The 23,721-nt window shown below is 34.1% G+C and overlaps 1 protein-coding gene across 7 annotated transcripts in view; it reads left to right on the top strand.

Moving 5' to 3' along the window:
• Positions 1 to 23,721, top strand: part of FBXW7 (F-box and WD repeat domain containing 7) — a 210,423-nt gene that overhangs the window by 162,548 nt on the left and 24,154 nt on the right. For 6 of the 7 annotated variants that reach the window (XM_005556082.4, XM_074040623.1, XM_005556081.4 and 3 more), the window contains 2 exons: positions 19,647 to 19,729; positions 22,674 to 22,815. In XM_005556082.4, the coding sequence (XP_005556139.1) occupies positions 19,647 to 19,729; positions 22,674 to 22,815 (225 nt within the window). Of the gene's footprint in view, positions 1 to 17,017; positions 17,317 to 19,646; positions 19,730 to 22,673; positions 22,816 to 23,721 lie in introns of those variants that run through there. The other variant, XM_005556084.4, reaches the window with a different exon arrangement.

Raw genomic sequence — 23,721 nt, 5'->3', positions numbered from 1 at the left:
TATGAACCACGGACTGCTTTAGGCATTTAGAGTACAACAGTGAACAAAACATCCAAGCCATCACCCTCGTGGAGTTCATATCAGAAAAGCAGAGTGCCTAAGAGCATGGACTGTAGAGTCAGTTGGACCTGGGTTTAAGTTCTTTGTTCTACCACTTACTAAGCCTCATCTGTGAAATGGAGCTAATAATAGTACCTTTTACAGAGGGTTCTTGTAAGGATAAAATGAAATAACCCATGGAAGGCATGGTTATGTACAAGAGTTCTGTAACTATTATGAAGCCCTCATAAGACATTTTTAGATGTGTTGGTAAAAATTACAATTAATTCTCCTGATGTAATAGTACTTATGATAGAGATTTTGAGTATTTTTTTCATTTTTAGTTTCTTCGAGTAGTGAAAGAAGATGCATGGCGCAAATTTTGAGTAATTTTTCTTAAACAGTTTCCTGAGTGACTTTTAATCTTCTCTAAGTGGAAAGATGCTGCACATAAAAAGTTAATGTGATTTGGTTCTACTTACATTATGTAGATTCATTCAGTGTGACTATCATATATGTAAAAATTAACCCCATTATGTCTCCCTACATGAAGAAAATTATATGTGACATCTTGGTATTTTGTTTGGAGATTCTCAGATGTTCAGAGTAAATGTGTTGGTTTCAAATGTCATTAAATTGGAATTTTAAAAGTCGCTATATAAGAATTAAAAATATGTTTTATTGATTTACATATTATGTTAGCTGCTAAAATGTCTAGTATATAGTTTCCATTATAATTTTAAGTCCTGGCACCATTTTCCTACTGAAGCCCCCAAATTTGGTAATTAAGAAATGGAACATACTTTTTAACAAATTTGAAAACTATCTTGTCAAAATGGTACCTGATATATTATTACTACATAAGAATTGAGACTTAAAACATTTAAAGAACTGATTCACGAATTTTAACAAAAGTACTTGGAAAATTAGACCTTTCTTTAGTACCCTGTGCTTCTCTTGGTTCTTGTTATTTCTGTGTTATACAGAAATTCCATATTTCACACACACATGCATGCATCCACACACACAGGCATCCCGCACACATAGAAATAAAATTCTAACAACCCCCTACCTCTATTTAATAGCTTACCAGCTATGTTCATGCTACAACTGCTTCATTGAAGGGAAGTGCTGTTCTGCTGTTTTCATATTAGCTTTGTTATCATGCAGTATTTTTCAGCTGCTCATGCTCATTACCATACAGCTGGTATGTAGAGAAGAGAAGGAAGCAGGCAGAAGTTGTAATGTCTACAAGAATAAGAAGCTCTCTTGCAGATGGGGTGCTGGCAGATGGGGCATGTGTTTGAACAGGTTTTACTAATAACAGAGTGCATTAAAAATCATTCTGAGAAAGTCTAAGGTCAGTGCCATGAATTTAGAGCTTGAGAGGTTGTTCAGCTTTTTTGTAGACCTTTTTAGAATATTGATCGACTCTTACCAAAAAAAGTAATAAATGGCAAACCATACCTCCTCCAAAAAAAATCTTACCAGTTTTTTTCTTGTTTATGTTATATTAGTATGTTTTTTCTTTAGTATAATTTTAAAAGCGTTAATACTGTGACCTGGTATCGTTCATCAACTCGTGTTGTTGTAGTCTTAAATATATTTACTTAAAATGTCTACATCTATATACAAAAGTGTAGATGCTTTGTGAAAATGGTAATAACATTCTTCAGTTTCCATATATTAGAATATTCATTAGAAAGTGAAAACTAAAGATTTAGATATCGATATGTATAGTGTTGACTATGTTGAATTAGTGTTGACTATGTTGAATATTAAGTCGAGGAGTGTTTTATCTGCATTCAAGGTTAGAAGTGAATGGTATGCCCAGAAATGTTTCTATTGTTAAAAATATTTCTTGCATATTTTGCATATTCACAAAACCAAAGTGAATGAAGTATAATTAAAATAACTGTCATTTTTATTAAAGTATTTTAGTAGGATCTTAGTCTTTTTGGCCCTTTTTTATTAACTATAGTGTTTCTTGATACATCCTCTCTCAATGGGAGATGCTAATGAAAAGCAACTGAAGCAAAATAAAGCTAGGCAATTTCGTGTAACATAGGTAGTATTCAATTTAATTTTAAAGGAAATAGAACTTGTTCTTTTCATAAAGATTAAAATGTGAATATATATAATATATATGAAATATATACAAGTATAGCTAGTTTTTTTTTAATACTTTAAGTTCTAGGGTACGTGTGTACAACGTGCAGGTTTGTTACATATGTATACATGTGCCATGTTGGTTTGCTGCACCCATTAACTTGTCATTTACATTAGGTATTTCTCCTAATGCTATCCTTCCCCCACACCCCCACCCCACGACAGGCCCCAGTGTGTGATGTTCCCCATCCTGTGTCCAAGTGATCTCATTGTTCAATTCCCACCTATAAGTGAGAACATGCGGTGTTTCGTTTTCTGTCCTTGCGATAGTTTGCTCAGAATGATGGTTTCCAGCTTCATCCATGTCCCTTCAAAGGACATGAACTCATCCTTTTCATGGCTGCATAGTATTCCATGGTGTACATTTGCCACGTTTTCTTAATCCAGTCTATCATTGATGGACATTTGGGTTGGTTCCAAGTCTTTGCTATTGTGAATAGTGCCGCAATAAACATACGTTTGCATGTGTCTTTATTGTAGCATGATTTATAATCCATTGTGTATATACCCAGTAATGGGATTGCTGGGTCAAATGGTATTTCTAGTTCTAGATCCTTGAGGAATCGCCACATTGTCTTCCAAAATGGTTGAACTAGTTTACAGTCCTACCAACAGTGTAAAAGCATTCCTGTTTCTCCACATCCTCTCCAGCACCTGTTGTTTCCTGACGTTTTAATGATCGCCATTCTAACTGGTGTGGGATGGTATCTCATTGTGGTTTTGATTTGCATTTAGTTTTTAAAGCTAATATAAGTTACAACACTTTTGGTAACTCAGAAACTCATGCTTCAGATTTCTTGTCAGTAAAATGGAGGTACAAAATATTGCCTGTGAAGTTAATAACTATGAATAAATAAAATGATTTTAATGAGATCTGTGGGAAGTGGTGTACTTTAACAAACATTACTAAAACTGTGTATTCCTTTTAATAGTGAAAGTTTAGATTCTGTTGGGCATTTTAAAGGTACAGAAGTTCTAAACTGTAAAGTTGCATTTTTATTGCACATCAAAGTTATTTTCTTCCAATTTAATTTGTATTTGGACTGTATAACTGATAAATATCTAGAAATACTTTTATGACTTTTCCCTGAGGGGGGGAATATATTAAGTATTATAAACAATATACAATATAATTATAAAATGAGAAACCTGTAAAATGTATTGTTCACCTACATCATTTCTTATTTAGAAAATAAGAAAATTGTGTTTTTAAAATTGTGTTGAAAATTAACAATTTTCTATTATTTCTGTAGTTCTACCATTGTTGATCAGAGTATGTCTTAAGTTGCTAATTATCTCATATAAATATTTTTTGTTGGTACCCTACTCTATGCAGAAACTATGTGAGGAGCTGAGATACAACAAGAATCAAAACAGAATCAAAATACTGCCCTCATAGAACTTACAGTCTATTGGAGAAGATAGACACATATTTAATGTGCTCACACTGTAACAAGGTGTTGGCTTCAAGCACTGGGAAATCAGAGATAGCCTATATACAGATAATTCACATATTTTCATTTCCAACCCAGACCTTTCTTCTGGGCCAGAACCAGTTGGAGCATGAGATTTGGATACCTGGTTATCTCCAAGATATCTCAAGATCCTCATCACCCCTGGTCCCCAGAAAACAAAAATAACCAACTAACATAGTCATTGTTATCCAGTTGCACAAGTGAGAAAATAGGTGTTATCTTTGATACCTTCCTCTTTTTTACTTGCCATGCATGACCCATTTGTGTGGGTCATCCTATCAGTTTGATGTCCTAAATGTCTCTTAACCGCCCACTCCTATGCATCTCTGTTTCTACCTAGCTAATCAAAGCCATCATTATCTCTTGCCTGGTCTTGCGGAATAACTTCCTCACACAGTCTCTCCACATCTACTCTCAAATCACTGCCATTCTATCTATTTTCAACATTACACTCTGAATGATTTTTTTCAAGAAATACATGTGATTATGTCTTTTTCTTAACTAATATCCAGCATTAGCTTTTCATTACTCTTATGGTAAAACCCAAAATCCTTTGAGGTCTTAGGTAATCTCTCCCTTGTCTACTTCTTCAGCCTCATCTTACACCTGCCATACTACCTCTAGCTATAGGTGGTTACCCCTCCCTGCCCCAAACCTAGCTCAGTCATTTATTCAGAGAGAAGATGCCTTCTCTGAACCTACAGACTAGGTGAAAAACCTTAACATTCTTAACACTCTTTGAACACTGCAGCATTTACCATAGTTGCAGTTTTGCTTTGTTTTGTCTCATTATCTTGCCCACTATGCTGTGAACTCCAGCCATGAGACAGACACAAGACTTAGTTTAGCTTATGTTAGGCAACTAAATGACTATTATATTGAATGAATGAGAGTGTCTGTGGCAGACTAAGATAACCATATAAATCTGCATTTGTTATAATTATGTATCCTAGGTAGAATATAATTGTAGAGATACTTGAGACAATAAAGTATAGGATAGAATCACAGAGATACATATGTATCAATACAGATGTTCACTGCTAGGAATGATAACCACACATGGATCAAGTGGACAATTATTAAAGATGGATTGGCTCTTAAAAAGGCCTTATGTAATGAAGTTAAGAAACAGGGCCCAAACGATAGCCACATATTAAAAAGCATGTGCTCTATATATTCAGATGGAAAATCCTGTGAATATGTTACTACTCAGTAAGTCAAGTATTTTAAGGCTGTGTACTAAAAGAATTTTCAATGAAGAAGTCATAGTCCCTTGTTAAGTGTATTTGGGTTGGAGTAACCAACAAAGAGCATTTGAAGCAGTTTCTTTCGTAAATGTTATGATACATAACTTTTGTCAGTTTTCCATAGAGTTCAAATCATTTTGGTAAGGGGGAAAAAACCTAGTAGCTTTCTTGAAAGCACAGTCCATTGGAGATCCTTTGATGTTTGTGTTTTCAGCTCTGTTTCATTATTTCCTATTTTAGGAAAATAAAGCATAGGACATGAGAAGGAGAGTAAGATACAGAAGTCCTGAGAGGGTTTGGGAAAAGGAAGTAAAACCCATGTCTTGTGTTTCTTCCAGTATGCCCACTGATGACTGCCTGGCGTCACTCTAATGTCACAGATTATGAGAGCAGTTCTTAACCAAGTGGAGCCACTGACAGTAGTATATTAACTTGTCGTCAAGCTGCTCCTGGTGAATTCCCAGAAATAAAGTGTATCACAGTACACAATTAGCTGCATAGTCTGTCTCTTCTTTCTGTGAGTCTGCAGTGGCTCTAGTGTGGATTTCATATGCACATCACACATTTGCATACTGAAATAGCTAAGAAAACATCTTAGAGATGTTTAAACTGCCAGTATTTCTTGCTTTGTATATAGAGAACTCTATTTTTATTTTTTTGTAAACTGAAGACCAAGACTTCCTTAGGTTCAAATCGCATCTACCTTAAGTGACCTTGGGGGTCACTTAAAACTGTGTGCCTCTTTCCTCATCCGTAAAATAGAGACAATAATAGTACCTTCTGCAGAAAGTTGTTAACCCATTTCATTGAGTTAATGTAAGAAAAACACCTAGGAAGAGTGCCTGACATATAGTGAGTTTCCTTCCCTGTATACATTATATTCTTAAGAAAACATCTTTTTGAAAAGGAGTTGCTTATACAAACTGGAATAAAGTTTGCAGCATCTTTGATAGTGGACACTGAAAGAGCATTCAGGTCAGTTTAAAATCTAGTGTTTATTTTTCCTTTATACGTTTGGTTTAAAATATTGCCATGTGCATTTCTTGAAAATATTATCTCTTCCTCTTTCTAGTTGTACATACTGTCGTACAAATTAAACAGTTTCACTTATTAGTCAAATGGATTTGTCATTTTTTATTGACTTGCCTGTCCTTCCCTCCTGAGTTGGGAGTGCTTTCGGGATAGATACTACATCTTGCTCAATTTTTGCATCTTTTTTGCTTAGTGCTTGGCTTTTAGTAACCCTGGACAAATATTTCTAAAATGTGGTAGATCTAGATCTAAAAATATAACATTGGAATCTCTGCTTAATTTTTTCTTCCTCTTGTTTTATTGTTTAGAAAATGGAGAATCATTATATGACTCAGGATTCATTTGGATGAGATTGATAATATAATGGAATTTGGAGTTAGAGGCTCACATGAATTGCTCTCAGTCACTAGCTTTTTCTGTGCTACTATATATAATACACAGATATTGTGAATCTCACAAAGTTAAAGTGTTTGAAATAAATGGATTGGTAGGGGGTAAGTTACATCTTAGTCTAACAAAATCTGTTTATTGCAATGGTTTAATAAAAGTCAGGTGACTAAAAATATCTTAGAAAATATCACTTAATTTTAATCTTTGCTGTTTATGTTGTGATCGTGATGATTAACATGTCTTCATTTAACTTCTCTTGAAAACTATTCCAAGTTGTTTTTTGTTTTTTTTTTTTTTTTTTGAGACGGAGCTTTGCTCTGTCGTCCAGGCTGCAGTGCAGTGGGCACGATCTCGGCTCACTGCATCCTCTGCCTCCTGGGTTTGAGCAGTTCTCTGCCTCAGCCTCCCAAGTAGCTGAGATTACAGGCGCCCACCACCATGCCTGGCTAATTTTTTTTGTATTTTTAGTAGAGATGGGGTTTTATCATCTTGGCCAGGCCGATCTTGAACTCCTGACCTTGTGATCCACGTGCCTTGGCCTCCCAAAGTTATGGGATTATAGGCATGAGCCACTGCACCCGGCCCTAAGTTCTTTTTTAATATGCTGTGTTGTCTGTTGATGGAATAACTTTAAAGCAAAGGTTTAAAATGAAGAAAGGAATGTGTGTGTCTTTATCTCATGAACTAAAAGATATTGAAATTTTAAGAATACACTAAAGTTCAGCATCCTTTTGCTAGCTTTGAATTTATATTCTTTTGGTAGATTTAGACTATTCCTCATAGAATTTTTTCATATTGTGTAATTATGAACATACATCAAGTCATAAACTTAGATTTTAAGGAACCTAAGATTTAGCTTTAAAAAGTGATCTCAGTTTACCATGTCGCAGTTCTTAACAGACCACAGCTATATGCACTTGTTCCGATCCAGAGCAGTTCCTAATTTTAGTTATAATTCATATTTGTTTAGTAGGCATCATTCCATCATTACATACTCTGCCTTCATGCAACTGGTGGGAAACTAACGATATTCATTCCACATAAAGGAGTTTTTAGAATCATATATTAAATGTGACAAACTTTCTTTTTTCTTTTCTTGTCCTTTTCTTTTTTTTCTTTTTTCTTTTTTTCTGTTCAGTTCTGTTCTTTTTTTTGAGATGGAGTCTAGCTCTGTCGCCCAGGCTGGATTGCAGTGGTGCAATCTCGGCTCACTGCAACCTCCACCTCCCGAGTTCAAGCAATTCTCCTGCTTCAGCCTCCCGAGTAGCTGGGATTACAGGTGTGCACCACCATACCTGGCTAAGTTTTGTATTTTTAGTAGAGTCGGGGTTTTACTGTGTTGGCCAGGATGGTCTCAAACTCCTGACCTCAAGTGGTCCACCTGCCTCGGCCTCCCAGAATGCTGAGATTACAGGCGTGAGCCACCATGCCTGGCAAAAGTTAGTTTTCAAACATTTAGAGGTCTCAAGTATTTATAGGTAAATATTTTTTAAATCATGTGCTAAAATGAATTTTAAGAAAGTAAATCTGTAAATAAAATATTTCTATGAGAAGAATGTTGAGAAGATAGCAGAGTGCTTCTATCAGTCTTACAGTTCACTGCACATAAAAGAAGTATACATTAGATACCTTTTCAAGTTAAGTTGTCTTGAAAATATTTACTGAACCTTCAAAGTCTTTTGGAATCTCCTAAACAGGTAGGAAATCATGTAAGTATTTACTAGTCATAGAATTCTTGATGTTTTTTTAAAGCAAATAATGCAATTTGTTGAAGTATATATATGTATATAGGAATTGCTTTAAAATGTAAATTAATGTTTTAAAAATGAATAGAATCCTCTTTTTAAAATGTAGTGGGCACCTGATTACTGTGTTCTTCCCTATTCACTTGACAGCCATGTCAAACACTTGAATACTTAAAGAGCAAGCAAGCTACATAAAAGCAAAGAATTGATGAAAGATCACCATGAGGCACACTTTCTAGAGCAAGAACCCAGTGTTATTTTTGTTTCTCACTGGCCTAGCACCAAAACAAAATAGGTACTCAATAAATATTTTCCAATTAGTGAAATCAGTTTGAATTCACAGACTTTGATTCATAATTAGAGTTTTAAAAGATTGGTTCAAGTTGTGCCTTATCATTGTGAATTCTTCTGGAAAATTAGTAAGATGCTTGATGAGAAGGGATGCCTGTATTTTAAAAAGTTCAGTAAGTATGAATCTGGACTTTCTGTATCTGCCAGCCAAATGTTGGCTGACATTTTAATATATTTTTATATATTTAATATGTTTTAATATATTTTTCTAGGCTTTTCTCTAAGCATACACAGTGCGCACGCACATAAAATGTATGCTTTTTTCAAAAGGGCTGTACCTTATATTGTGTTATCGAATCTCACTTACCTTCTAGTTTTACAGTCACCCTTCTATAGTCACCTAGCTCTATACATGATGAGCAGTTTCTGAGACTTCAAATGCTCTATACTGAAGTCTGTTCTTTAGAAAGGAGGCTTTGAGTCTGGGGGCCAGACAGTAGAGGTGTGGGGAGAAAGGGCTGGGGTAGAACAAGATGAAAATTTTCTTAGTGAGCCATACCTTTTTGAATAGGAGAGGTTCTTTCAGCCACGTGTTGGTAAGAATCGGTGAGTTGTGTACTCACCTATTGCCCCGAGTAACTTTTTGGATTGTTTTTTCATGAACTTTTTCTGGGAATATACAGTTTCAATGAATGTTTTCTTCACTATTTCCCTACACCATATATTCAGGAGCACAACTTGCTTGTATGTATGATTTCTAGTTTGAATGCCTGCTCAAACAGAAAGTCCCCTTGTTTGTCAGTGTTTGTAACTCAGATAAAAAGTCAACAGTCTTCACACCCACACAGTAAAGTTCTCCTAGTGCAGAAAGACACATAATGCCCTAAAATGGAATGATGAGCCATGACAGGAAGTATTTTGAAGAAATTTAACAATAAGTTAAATAACATTTTAACTCTAGTATTAAATGTTTCAATTAGGAGAAATAGCATCACATGGGTTATCCCCTAATGAACCTTGTAAGACCAGTGACTAGAAGTCTAATAGATGCTATTAATCCTGCAAGTTAATAATAGTCATATTTCCATTTACATCTCAGGTCCACAGGTGATAATTTCCTTCTTCCCTCTCAACACTTACCAAACTTCTGTTTTTTAAACACAGAAGCAAGACCGTGTCATTTATGAACTCTCAGACTATTTAAATAACTTCTCCATTTTCTGACCCACTCCACCCAATTTGGCAATTGATATGTAGTCCAGTATTGCTTTCTATTTGTTTCTTGTCTTTGTGGGGTTTTTTTGTTTTTTGAGACAGAGTTTTGCTCTTTTTGCCCAGGCTGGAGTGCAACGGCACGATCTCAGCTCACTGCAACCTCCACCTTCCGGGTTCAAGCGATTCTCCTGCCTCACCTGTTTTTGTGGTTTTTGTTGTTGTTCTGTTTTGTTTTTGGTAGTTTTTGTTTGTTTGTTTTTGAGACAGAGTCTTGCCTTATCACCCAGGCTGGAGTAGAGTGCTATAATCATAGCTCACTGCAACCTCAAACTCCAGGGCTCAAATGATCGTCCTGCCCCAGCCTCTCAAGTAGCTAGGGCTACAGGTGCACATCACCATGCCCAGGTAATCTTTTTTCATTATTTGTAGAAATGGGGTCTTGCTATATTGCCCAGGCTGGTCTTGAACTCATAGCCTCAAATGATCCTCCTGCCGCAGCCTCCCAAAGCTCTGGGATTACAGGTGTGAGCCACCACACCCAGGCTCGTTTCTTATCTTGTCACCTGGATTTTAAGTATCTTGTGGGAGGAAGGTAATTATAATGCTTTTGTTTGCCCTTGGTAGCATTTCACAGATATTGGGACATAGGAGGTGACTTATTTCTTTTTTTTTTTTTTTTTTTGAGACGGAGTCTCGCTCTGTCGCCCAGGCTGGAGTGCAGTGGCCGGATCTCAGCTCACTGCAAGCTCTGCCTCCCGGGTTTACGCCATTCTCCTGCCTCAGTCTCCCGAGTAGCTGGGACTACAGGCCGCCCGCCACCTCGCCCGGCTAGTTTTTTTGTATTTTTTAGTAGAGACGGGGTTTCACTGTGTTAGCCAGGATGGTCTCGATCTCCTGACCTTGTGATCCGCCCGTCTTGGCCTCCCAAAGTGCTGGGATTACAGGCTTGAGCCACCGCGCCCGGCCTAGGTGACTTATTTCTTAATTGATTGTTTTTTTAACCTAAAATTTTCTCTCAGTTTCTGTCACCTTTCCCCCATCACCAGGCCTTTGCCTCAGATTTCCCAGATGTAGTAGAAGCATAGTTACATGGACCTAAAATAATGATTCAATAAACTGAATAATCAAATTTAGTTGCAGTTTACAAACATGCTTATTTGCAAAATGTAACACTTTTTTCTTCTTTAGCAATGTCTCGTGTTTTAGCTTAACTTGAGCTACCACATATCTAATGGAAATCAGTAAGAATTATTGATCTTGGGACCAGAGACCAAGGTTCTAAATATAGCTAGCTATATAAGCCTGAGCAAGACTCTTAATTCTGTACCTACTTTTCTTACCTGTTAAATACACCTACCATTTCTAGGGTATCTCTTATGTGCTAGGCATCTTCTGTGTCCTCACAGTGACTCTGTAGTTTAGGTGGGTAAGGTAGGTGCATATCACTACTCTTTTATAAAAAGAGAAAACTGAAACTGATAAAGGTCAAGCATCTGACATTACACTGTGATAGTGGCAAAACTTGTGCTTAAATCCAGGTTTCTCTGGTTCCATTGCTTGTGTTCATTCCACAAACAAAGAGGAATTAGGTGACATCCAAAATCACTCTATGGCTTCCTGCTTTTAATGTTTTTTGCTGATTCAGTAACTATACCTTTTTTTTTTAGTCTTCAACTCTCTTCTCAAAATTTTTTATTATGACTAATCACTAATTTGGGAAATTAATCCCAGAATTTTAAACAGTTCTTGAAATGAGTACAAGATTAATATATAACACCTTTGGAAAATTATTCTCAAGTCAGGCAAATATATTTGAAAATCACAAACAGCAGCAATAAATATGGATTTGTGTAAAGAAAACAGAAGAGTGAATAGGGTTTAGGCCTTATATTGAGGGAAATTTGATTTTATTCTTTCTCCATGTTAAATTCTTTCCTGGCTCATATTTGTGATTTCATTTTTCTTGAAGTCACACTTACTTTACTTTTTTTCCATGATATCTGTCTTACTTTACTGAAAGTATTACTATAAGAAATTCACAACGAAATTTTGAGAGGAAACTTACGAATTCCAAATGCTTATTGGTAGTTTATTTTGGATTTTAAGTATGAAAGATTCATTGCTTTCTGGATAAATCAGTAAACTCCACGGTGACTTGCTAACTTTGTTGTCAAATTATTGCACTGATGCTGGGTGTCTATGAAAAAGTAGAGGATGTTGACTTAGTATTAGTCTGACAGCTGTGTAACAATATAAATTTTAGAGGAACAAATAAAACCCCCATATTATTCTGTGGCTGGCATAAATAGAACTCTTAACTTGCATTATTGGGTACAAATTCTGTATGTATGTATATTTATATATTTGTAGATACATTTGTACACGTGTCCATCAGATGACTAATGTGACCCGATCTGAAGGAATGAAAAAACTTTCACTGTTTGAACTAATACTGCAGTTGATTTGTGTCAAATCATCAGAGGCTGCATCTTTGTTAGGAGAGTTTTAAATAGCTTACACTTCAAGATTTAAAACTTCTGGCCAGGCACAGTGGCGTACCCCTGTAATCCCAGCACCTTGGGAGGCTGAGGCGGGCGGATTATTTGAAGCCAGGAGTTCAAGACTAGCCTGGCCAACATGGTGAAACCCCATCTCTACTAAAAATAGAAAAATTAGTGGGGCATGGTGGCGCACAACTGTAATCCCAGCTACTCGGGAGGGTGAGTCAGAATCTCTTGAACCCAGGAAGTGGAGGTTGCGATGAGCCGAGATTGCGCCACTGCAGTCTAGCCTGGGCAACCGCGTAAGACTCTGTCTTAAAAAAAAAAAGTACTACTTCTGTAATTATACTTATATTAAAATTTATTTAAAAGCAGTCAGCTGTAATATTTTGATTTGCAGCTTGATTTACAGAGGTTGGGATTATATATATGTTACTGTAAACATCCCCTTCCCCCAAAAAAATAAGTTTAAGTAAGATTATCTATTACAATGTTTAGTGTTTGGGATTGTTTTCTAAGGCACTAGTGTCATAGTATTTGTTTACTTAGATGGTAGTTTTGAACTAAAGCTGGCTTATCTTGTTTTATTTTACATGTTCTCAAAAATTTTTCAGAACTAGTTTCAGTATGAGTTCTAACAGTCAGATGTTTGTGTATATTACATTACACTATGCTCTTGTGTTAATTGACTATATTTCCAATGGAGTAAGAACAAAGTCTTAATTACTGTATATAATATTCTGTGCCCAACACAAAATAGGTGCTAAACAAATGCTTACTGAATGAATAAATGTGGAAAATTGCTTATTGGTCAATACTGCCACCTATTTGTGTTATTGAAAATGTAAATGCTGGGCATATATACTATTTCAGTTGATATCTGTATAGAACAGGTTTATTAGTTTGCCAGTTTTAATAAGCAAACCTTTTAATAAGCACTCACATCCCAGAAAGTTAATGACAGTGAGTTAGTGAAATTTCAAAAAGTATTTCAGTCTCAACATGGTTGGCATTCCTTTCATTGATGTTGAAATTTTGAACTGTCTGTAATTTTGAACTGTCTGTAATCTAAATTCTGTGCTTAGGGCAAGACAGCTAACTGTGGTGGTTTCCTAGTCCTTTCCAGAGTACAGAGTGTTGTCATGATAATAATAAAATCACTGACATAGGAATATAAACACATTCTCCTGCTGTTATAAAATGGAAGTGTATTTTTAAATGTTAGCAAGGTAATGAAAAGAACTAATAGTATTCATAGTATTTTCCACTAATTATAAACTTTTTAGTTGAGTTAAGCTTTTTAATATTGATTGTAATGTATGTTTATTCTTTAGAAAAATAATGCTGTGGTTTCTGATGTTTGCTTGTATGGCCAATTCAAAAATATTAATTATTTGTTTTGTGACATTTTCTGGATGCCCTAGAAATAAAGTTGAATAAGATGTGAATATTTAGGGAGGAGATAGGGGAGAAAGATGTATAAAAATAATGACAGTGAACTATGATAACTGCGTTAATAGAAGAACTATATATAAGATGGAAATAATGAACTCTTGAGAGTCAAGGTGAGGTAAAGTACTCTATTAACTACTTCATCCTTTATGTTGACATTATGTACAAAGATAAGTATTTCTCTGAAGATAAATGATTCACTTAAGACCATTTGTTTATATTTTTCTCACTGTATGTACATTATTTTTTGTTTCTGCTCACAACCACAACTGGCCCTTCTAAAAACTTAAGTCATCCCAATTATTTGCTCAGAGAGAGCCATTTCTCTAGTAGGAGCTCACAGGTTAATGGTTCTATGGCATCATTCCCCAGAGGCAAAGACATCATCATATATTTGTGCTGGTTTTTTTCCTCGTTACTGCTGACTTCTATGCTAGCACACTAGTTCCACTTCTACACCTAGCACAGTGGAGTTGTGATGAGATGAGCATTGGGTCTGAGTTAGCAGATGGATTTTATTCCAGGACCTTATTCTTGGTCATTCCCTTTGCTAATGGAATTTCAATAATGCTTCTAGGTTGTCAGTCAACACAAGAATTAATTTTTTGTAGAATGGGAGAAATGATTGCCTAGCTGAAATTACATGAAAATTTACTTTATTGTAATGAAAATATATTTAATATAGTGAAATAGTAATTCTAAAAATACAGATGACAAACAAGCATTTTCTTAGCTGTTTGGTTGACTAACTTAGCTATTTGGTTTCTTAGTTATTTGGTTGGCCTTCTTCCCAGTGAACTTACTACTTAATATTTTAGTATAAGGCATAAAATACTTAAAAGAAACTTATTTAACAGAGATAATAGACTGATCTAAAGTTTAAAATATTTATTGTCACAGAGATAAGATAAATACACAAACCAACAAAGATTTTTAAATATTATATTACTAAAAACTTAAATATGAATAAAGTTTCAAACTATATTTTAGCCAAGAGTGGTGTAAATAGAAATGTGAGAATGATTTTATTTGCTTTGTTCATATATAGATTATGATGACAGTAATACAATAGATCACAGTTTTCCTTGATAGTACGTCAGAGAATGTTGAAAGTCATTTTTATTCTGTTAATTTGAAATTCAGTTAGAGGCTCAGTTGACTAGCTTTGTTTGACAAGTTCTTCACAGTTCAAATTAACATCATAAGATATTAGGGAGAATTGTTTAAATACTTGGGAAGACAAGGTCTTCATTAGTACTTATAAACATATGCATTTCTCACTTAAAGGATAAACAAATTAATAAAAATCTTTCCCAAGTGGGAACCATGGTAGATGGAGGATATGTGGTAGTAGAAAGACTTCTCAGTGTAGACTTTTTTGTATATCATTTCGATGTTTGAAGCATACAAACCTGGTAATAAAACATGAATCTACAGGACAGTACCCCCATATAAACAATATTTGTGGGGAACAGGTTTTCCTGTAACTCACAGCCCTAAGTAGGAGACATATAATCATGGGAGCATGTCCTTTGAATATACAAAGTTAAGAGGTATTTCTTTAGGTTTTGAGACAGTATCCCCTACTTCATTAAAGTTGGTCTCTTCTTAACTGAGTAGACTTAACTTGAAAAAGTTAGTTCAACTAGAAATAGGACATGATTTCAGTTGAAGCCAAAGTATATACTATTATAGCACTAGTATTACACCTGTCTTATGAAAAGCTTGTTACCGCTGACAAATTCTGAATGAAATTTCAGGTGTTCTGATAGTCCAGAACATTGAGGAAAATCACCTTTTTTCCCCCTTTCCTAAATCTTGAGTCCTCAGAACTTCTAACAAAAGGGTTTATGGGTCCATTCCTAACAATTAGATTTTTTGGTTTTTTTGCTTCCCTTTGAAGTAAGATTATTTAGATAACTAACTTCTACTGAGTACATATACATATTGTTCCTGAGGGTAAGAATTAGTTTAAGAGCCAGGTAGGAGATTTTTTTAAAAAAGATAAGTAGACAGTAGAATATAATTTCTAGAAGACTCAAGATGTACATCTTCATAAAATTTTACATTATCTTATTTTCATTTATGTTTTAAAGTAAAAGATGTTGCATTGACATAATGTCTTAGTTATAAAGGTAAACATTTTTGTTTTTAAAATTATGATACTACTTTATGCAGTATTTAGAACCATTTTACTCAAGAATGCCATTTACCACCATAGCAGAGAGTATTAAAATATTAGTAAGTCCAAATCGTTGTTTTGTTTTTCTGGAGAAACTTGCATCGAATAGTGGTAACTATAGGCACACAATTTACTTGTAATAAAGAACACTAATGGGGAGGGTAGGAGTAAATTAACTAGACCCTTAATAATGGGCTTTTCTAGTTCAAGGAATCTTATAATTGTCCCTGAAGCTAGTTGTGAAGGAAGTTGCAAGATGAAATATCTAGATTTATGTAGTAGTCATTCCAGGAAAAATGTTGCCTTCTGGCAAACTTTGGCACCTTTATTATGTAAAATGCCTTTTTAATGATAAGCAATATAGATTGTCAAAATAATTTTGGGGACAGAAGTCCAGTGCCTCCTGTTTACTCCAGATTAAATTAGCAAATAAAAGTAAGCCTCTCCAGCGAGCCCAGTGTTTGCTCTTTTGGGGAGAAAATAGCCTTTCGGCCAAACTTTACACACTTAGGTAGTACTAGTTTGTTAATCTTAAAAAGACATTCTCATGTTTAGTAAAAATTGATGAAGCGTGTGGCCATTTTCCTGAAAATTACTATGTTTTAAAGGATTGAATTGGAAAAGCATAGAGGATGTTTTTATTAAATCAATACCAAAATATGCAGGTTGAAATATAAGTTAGATTACATAATTTCTGCAAATGCTGTTGGCTCCAAACCAGTTTACTTTATTGTCAGTCAACCCCAAAGAATTATTAATTTCTCTCTTTGGGATTGCCTGTTTTGTACCATCCAAGCTACTTGAAAAATCTGATTAGTCTGTGCCAGGACTACGGTAGGATGACAGTTAGTGAAAATAGCATGCTTTGCCTCTGTTGAGGGGGACCATATGAAAATATATCCTATTTTCACAATGTTTCTGAAAAGATTTATTTGTGGAAATGTTCCTTGCTATTTAAAACTCTTCAAAAATGCAGGTTTTACAAAATACAAAAATAACCTCCTGAAAGTTTGAAAGGGGAGAGGGGGCTGTCGTGTGGGGCGGTCTCATTTGCTGCCCACATCCTCCCTCTGTTCGGTGCGTTGTGTGCTTACGGGTTCCCTGGAGCGGATCACCATATAATTGATGTGCAGTCTGCATTGCTGAATCCTGGACTGCACCATTCTGTGTTCAAGGGAAGATGTAATCTGATCCCTCTGCTGCTGAGGGAGGAATCTGTTCAGTCAAGGCTTTGACAGGGCATAGTCTCCTCCAATAATCTTCTCCGTTCTCTCTCATTATTCCCTCGAGTTCTTCTCAGTCAAGCTGCATGTATGTATGTGTGTCCCGAGAAGCGGTTTGATACTGAGCTGCATTTGCCTTTACTGTGGAGTTTTGTTGCCGGTTCTGCTCCCTAATCTTCCTTTTCTGACGTGCCTGAGCATGTCCACATTAGAATCTGTGACATACCTACCTGAAAAAGGTTTATATTGTCAGAGACTGCCAAGCAGCCGGACACACGGGGGCACAGAATCACTGAAGGGGAAAAATACAGAAAATATGGGTTTCTACGGCACATTAAAAATGATTTTTTACAAAGTAAGTAATCTGTTTTCTTCCTATGCTGTGTGATTGTGTGTGTATGCCTGCCTGAGAAGGAAAATCTGTATCATCAGAGATGGCTGCAGTATCCTCTAATTTTGGTGGGTGGCTGGATGTCTGGTATTCTGTTTTATATCATGAATGTAAGCAAATAATGGAAAAACTGTGAGCTGGAAAAAGCTTTAAGATTAAATGTATATTTTAATCTGAGAATTTTTCACTGAAAATATATTCAGACTTTAGAAATGTGGCTCCGTTAAATGCTGACCTGGAAATACTCTATCCTTAGTTGGCTTTTAGTGAACCTTTTGCCTTCAATTTTTCTATACCTTATATATAGTTTTTCTTTTTTCATTAGTTGACTCTTTAAAAGTATAGAATCATGAGACTATTTGGGATTTATATTTAAAGAGATCATGTTTACTTTCCATACCCCTCAAAAATTGCAGAATTAATTTTTGGTTCTGAAGTCAGTATTTTCAGTAAACAGAACAGTATTTAAAAGACTTCTATAGTCATACAGAAGGTGCTTTCCTTTATGAAATATTTGTAAAATAAAATCCTTTCTCATTGGTTTCCTTGATACACATTTTGGGCATGTTTATTCATTGAAGGATTTCTAAGATGGAAATAAAGTTTGCTTTTAGTGGCAAATGGTATTTGCACCAATGTTTTTTACAAGGTATCCTGGGAAGTTCTGAAAACCAGTATTACAAACTTAATCAGAATAAATATCGAAGTTTCTCCTAATTATGAAGATAAGAATTTGAGGAAGTTATCAGAAAACTAGATTGTAACATAGTCTGTACTGACTGACCTTCCTGATGGATTCATTTGCATGTATGTGTATATATGTGTATCTATAAATTAGACACATGGAAACACGTGGCTACCTATATACTTCAGCTTTTATATTTATGTTTGCTTTTTAATAAAATTATTTGGAGAAAGAAAATAATGGTTTCTGAGAGGAATCACTTTAAAACAATGTAATCAGTACAGAAACTTCTGAAGGGAAGAAACCAGCCAGACCAATTCCATTTCTTTCCAGTAGATATGTCATGAACTAAGGTATAAATTGTAGATGAGCTTGTTGTACCCTCACCTCTAGCCCCTAGTATCGTAAAATCATCCCAGTATTTTAGAAAACCCTTCGTGATGACAAAAACATGGTCTTTATTATTCCGTGTGGCTCTAAAACATTTTTAGTCTCTTTAGTATTTATATTGTATCATGCTATGTTGTGATGTTCCCATGTAAGGCAAGAGGTAGGAAAATAAGGCTGCTGCAAAGCAAGGATTTTTACCTACTTATAAACATGAGGATAGCTCGCTATCACTCTGGAGTGTTTTTCCTCCTATAACTTGCAGTAATACAGTGATTAGTTAGTGGACACAAATCTTAAAAAGGGGTTGTTGAAATGGAAAAAGTTGAATCTTATTAGATTTTATTTTCTCGTATTAAAATATACATATAGTCATATAAGAATATTTCAGTATTGATGTTGACAAGATACAATTCTGAATATATAGTATAGCATGGCATAATGAAACACCTTAAAATGTAGATTTTGGATACACCTTATAGAGAGGCATAACTGATTCTTTTAAAACCTTTCTGTTGTTGCTTTTCAAGTTAGAATATTTTGTCCTGAGTATCTGTCAATAGAGCTATATTCTATATATATATCAATTGATGACTTTTTCCCTCAGCGTTATTATACTGTCTCCAGATTTCTCTTATTATTGATTTACTTTTTAAAACTATCCTTATTGCCCATATTAATTGCTTTATGCTTTATCACTATTCAAGATTATTTATACTGCTCTTTACCCTTTTATAATGGTATGAGTATTTAAAATTGAGTTTGTTACTTTCATACTTATTTCTGATTTTACAATTTTGAATTTTGTTTATCTTTATTAAAAACATGTTTTTAAAGAAAAATGAAGATTCACGAGGAAGGCACGTTAAATATGATTCTTTTCTGTGGGGATTAACATGAGATTTTTCCCTATGTTGGTTATTAAATTGGAAAACATGAAAGATGTATTATCTCAAGGAATATATATATATATAAAAAATACCAGTTTTCAAATCATCACACATTGTTCTTCTGGATAAAATATTAGGGGGAAAAATTCACCTTTCCATTCCATTCAGAGGAAAACAAAGTAGAACAAATAGAAGAAACTATGAAACATTTATTTTATATATATAATTACAGTTGTAGGCATATGAAAAGTTAAGAATTTAAAATATTAACCATGCTGACTCAAGATTTAGACGATTTTTAAAAAACATATCTTGTTTGTTTTACCTTATAGATGAAAAGAAAGTTGGACCATGGTTCTGAGGTCCGCTCTTTTTCTTTGGGAAAGAAACCATGCAAAGTCTCAGAATATACAAGGTAATATTAAATATAATGATTGATTATGTCGTGATTCTCAGTTTTTTAGAGTTTATTCTGAAAGTGTTTTAGTTTATTCTTGTAGAATAATAACGTTACTAGTACGGTTGACTGTTTAACACATTTTGAGATTACTAGAAATTGAGAACTGTATCATTTTAAATAAGAAGAGGAATACCACCTTAGTTTATGTTTTGTTGCTACTACATTTGAAGTATGACATAAGCAGAAATTATCTTATGAACAAAAATTTGAAATTACGATTTTTAAGGAATTCTAAAAAGTAAACCATAAAATATGAATATGAGCCCCTGTGTCTTGTTACTATAGCAACAGCTGTTCTAGGGTAGACATTTATGTATGGAAATTTGAAGATACGTTTATTAGCAGTGAAATAAAACAATTACTAACTAAATCTTATTTCATGAAATTAATATGTTAGAAATTTTCTTTTATGGGCTTGGTAGGTCTTAAGTTTTTAACACATACATTTCCATACCAGTAGAATAGTTTCCATAACAACTAAATATAATTGTAATCTTTTTCTATTTCAGTCTCCATCATTTTTGAATTTTACATCAGTATAAAACTTTTCCCACTCTCACACTAATTAGGCTAACTTAAGCACAATGTCTGTTGCCCAGCCAATTAAAAGTGGCTTTGAATGTCACTTGGAATGTCGCATTTTAAAATTTAAATGACAGAAGTATCTTAGAGCTTTTTTTGGTCTTTAAAACAGAATTTTTACTATAATTGCCAGTTTTTAAAATAAGTGATTGAAACTTAACAGTAGAAACCACAAGAACTTTATGGTTATGACGTTTCTTCCTTTCTCTCAAAATATTTCGATTTAGTTATTTTTGTTCTATAAGATGCAATACAATTAACATTGCTCAGATGCAATTTTTATTGAACATTGTTACAGATTGTGTCTCTTACAGAAAAATAGCTTGTTTTTATTTCAGCTGTAAAAATATTTCTTTCAAATGCTCTTTTATGAAATTTGAAAATCATAATAATTGGAATAGTCTTACATTCAAAAAGTGAAGAGATAATACAGAAGAGAAAAATGAAGCTATCTCTTATTCAGGAGCTGCTTTTCTGTGTGATTTTTTTTATGTTAACTGTCCCCTTTCCTGTTAGTCTTTGCCTTTTGACAGTTTTACTGTGTTTTGGCACTTCCACCAGAGGGTGTGGAGGGATAGAGAGACAAGTGAAACTATTCACTTCATTTTGCTTTTCCCTTCTAGTCATGATAAAGTATTTCTTGGATGAGAAATTTGCATTTAATGTTAAACTGTTAATGCTATTTTTTAAATGTATCAGTCTTCGATTAATATGGCTGATATAAGGACAAAGGTATTACATTGTTCACTTGTTTTTAAGGCGACTTAGAATAAATGAGTGCTGAATATTTATTACGGAGCACATTTTAGTAAAATTTGTTTTTTGTTGCTCACTTTTTATATTGACAAAGCAACTGAAAAGGCACAGGTTTTATTTTTAGCCTGTTAATACATAATTTTATTAAAGCAAAATTAGACCAAACAGCATATTTATTTCCATGTTTTTTTGGAGACTCTTGGTTAGGAAGATATATATTTGATATTTTGTCATATTTTTGACATTTGCTAATAAGATAAAACTATGATTTTTCCATCAAAAATTTGTTATAAACACATCCTATTTTGGAGAAAAAGAAAATAGAACTTACCTTTAAATTTGAAAGATAGATTTAATTGTTGAATGTTAAAGATTGTCTTCGATTTATACTATTAGAGGATTTAAAGGGGGTAGGTAAGAAGACTTTTCTGTAAAATCTGGTGATTGAGATACATTTTTTTAACAAAATAATGCTGGATAGAAAAAAAGCTGGAGGAGTTGTTTCATTAGTAATTTATCAGAGTTTGATTGTTAACTGTTATGATGCAATTTGTAAGTGTTCTTTGAATTTAAAATAATCAACATAGCTCAATGAATTGAGTGAGAATTTCTTTTCAAATATAATTTCGTTAAAACAGACCTTCCTGCTGCTTTTTTTCCAAGGTCCTTAAAATGGATACCCAATAATTACCTTGAGTTTAGTTTAATTACATGCAGAAATTAGAAAGGAAACTTTAATACATTCATAATATAGTTATATATCTGTATTCTTTCTGCTGTTAATTGATAATTTTTAGGGTAGTTAGACAATTTTAGAGAGATCATCTAGTCATCCTCATTTTACTGGTGGCAGAATTGAATTTCAAGTTTGAGACTGTTAAATCTCAAAATTTAAATTACTGTATAAAAATGTTTAGATGATCTTATTTAGTTTTGTATATAAGTTCTTAATACCTGTTTTGAATAAATGTATTTCTAATCAAGACTGAGTTCTGTCAACTATTCAGACCAAGCTTTATAAATAGCAATAAAAAAATTGGAAATATTATAGGCATCTGGGGCAAACTTAAGGAATAATGTGATTCTTGAAATTCAAAACATTTGAACATAGTATTTCTATGTATGAGTTTTTTAAAGCATTAATAAAGTATCACAACCCTTTGTATAAAGAAAATTTAAACTTTTATTTATGTCACTGAAGACCAGTCATAGAAGAAGTGGGACTTGTATGTTCTAAGGAAATATTTTAACATTATTTGTATATATTAACAACTTGCAGTTTTGTCATGGAGATTCTGTTATTTGGTTGCAATTAGCATTTCTGTGATAATAGCAGGTGTTACGTAGGAGGGAGGAAACTTACTGTAAGAACCACAAATAGGTTTTGTTTACCTGTGATCTCTGGGAAGAAATGTAATTAACTGAATTGATGATTGAAATATGCCAGATCATCATTCTTTGTACTAGAATCTATTATTAATAAGCATCTATTTTTGCTTTCACTCTTGCTTTTTTCCTTTTTTCCTTCCTCTCCTTTTTTTTTTTTTTTTTTTTTTTGTAGTACCACTGGGCTTGTACCATGTTCAGCAACACCAACAACTTTTGGGGACCTCAGAGCAGCCAATGGCCAAGGGCAACAACGACGCCGAATTACATCTGTCCAGCCACCTACAGGCCTCCAGGAATGGCTGAAAATGTTTCAGGTGACATATCTGAACATAGTACTTGAGATGCCTCACTTAATTGCTGCAAAATAAGGGATTAATCATCCATAAAAAAAGAAGGAAGCACTTTTACATACTATACTATGGATGAACCTTGAAATCATTCTGCCAAGTGAAAGAAGCCAAACACAAAAGACCACATGTTGATTCTCTTTATATAAAATGTCCAGAATAGGCAAATCCACAGAGACAGAAAGTAGATTAATGGTTGCCTGGCAATGGGGGGAGGAGAAGGACTAACTGCCAATAGGTACAGATTTTCATTTTGGGGTGATGGAATGTTCTGGAATTGGATAGTGGCGATGGTTGCACAACAGAGTGAATATACTGGGAAGCACTGAAGTATACACTTTAAAATGGTGAATGTTATGTGATGTATATTTCAATTTTAAAATGCTGTTAAAAACAAGGGAACTCAATTTTTGAGTGTCATAATTGAGGAAGTCCAATACTTATTTGTGTAACTTTGCACTGACATTTTTTTTTAATTGCTTTTTAAATAATAAGACTGACCTTCCTCTTCTCCTTTGTTTGAATTTCTGGGTTGTCTAGTTTTCTAAACTGCATTGCTTGTAAGTTAGGCATTTAAGAGTAATTTAAGAACCATGCTAGCTAGAGTTAATACAGCTTCTTTTCTTCAGTGCCATGCTTGTATATGGCTTACCGTACTTGAATCCTGATTACTATATTTTAATAGTATTTATATTTTTTGGACATTTACAGGGAAGATTGGTTACAACCAAACCCTGAATATTATGAATTTTATAACCTAAGATAGTGATATTACATTGATTTATCTCTTCTTCCAGTAAGATAATGCATATAAATCAAGTGTTTAGCAAAATACATGGCAAGGATTAAGTACTCACTCAGTTATTCGTTGTA

The sequence above is a fragment of the Macaca fascicularis genome, chromosome 5, assembly GCF_037993035.2.
Source record: "Macaca fascicularis isolate 582-1 chromosome 5, T2T-MFA8v1.1".
Lineage (NCBI taxonomy): Eukaryota > Metazoa > Chordata > Mammalia > Primates > Cercopithecidae > Macaca > Macaca fascicularis.
Note: the sequence above shows the minus strand (reverse complement) of the source record. Positions and strands in the feature narration are given on the sequence as shown.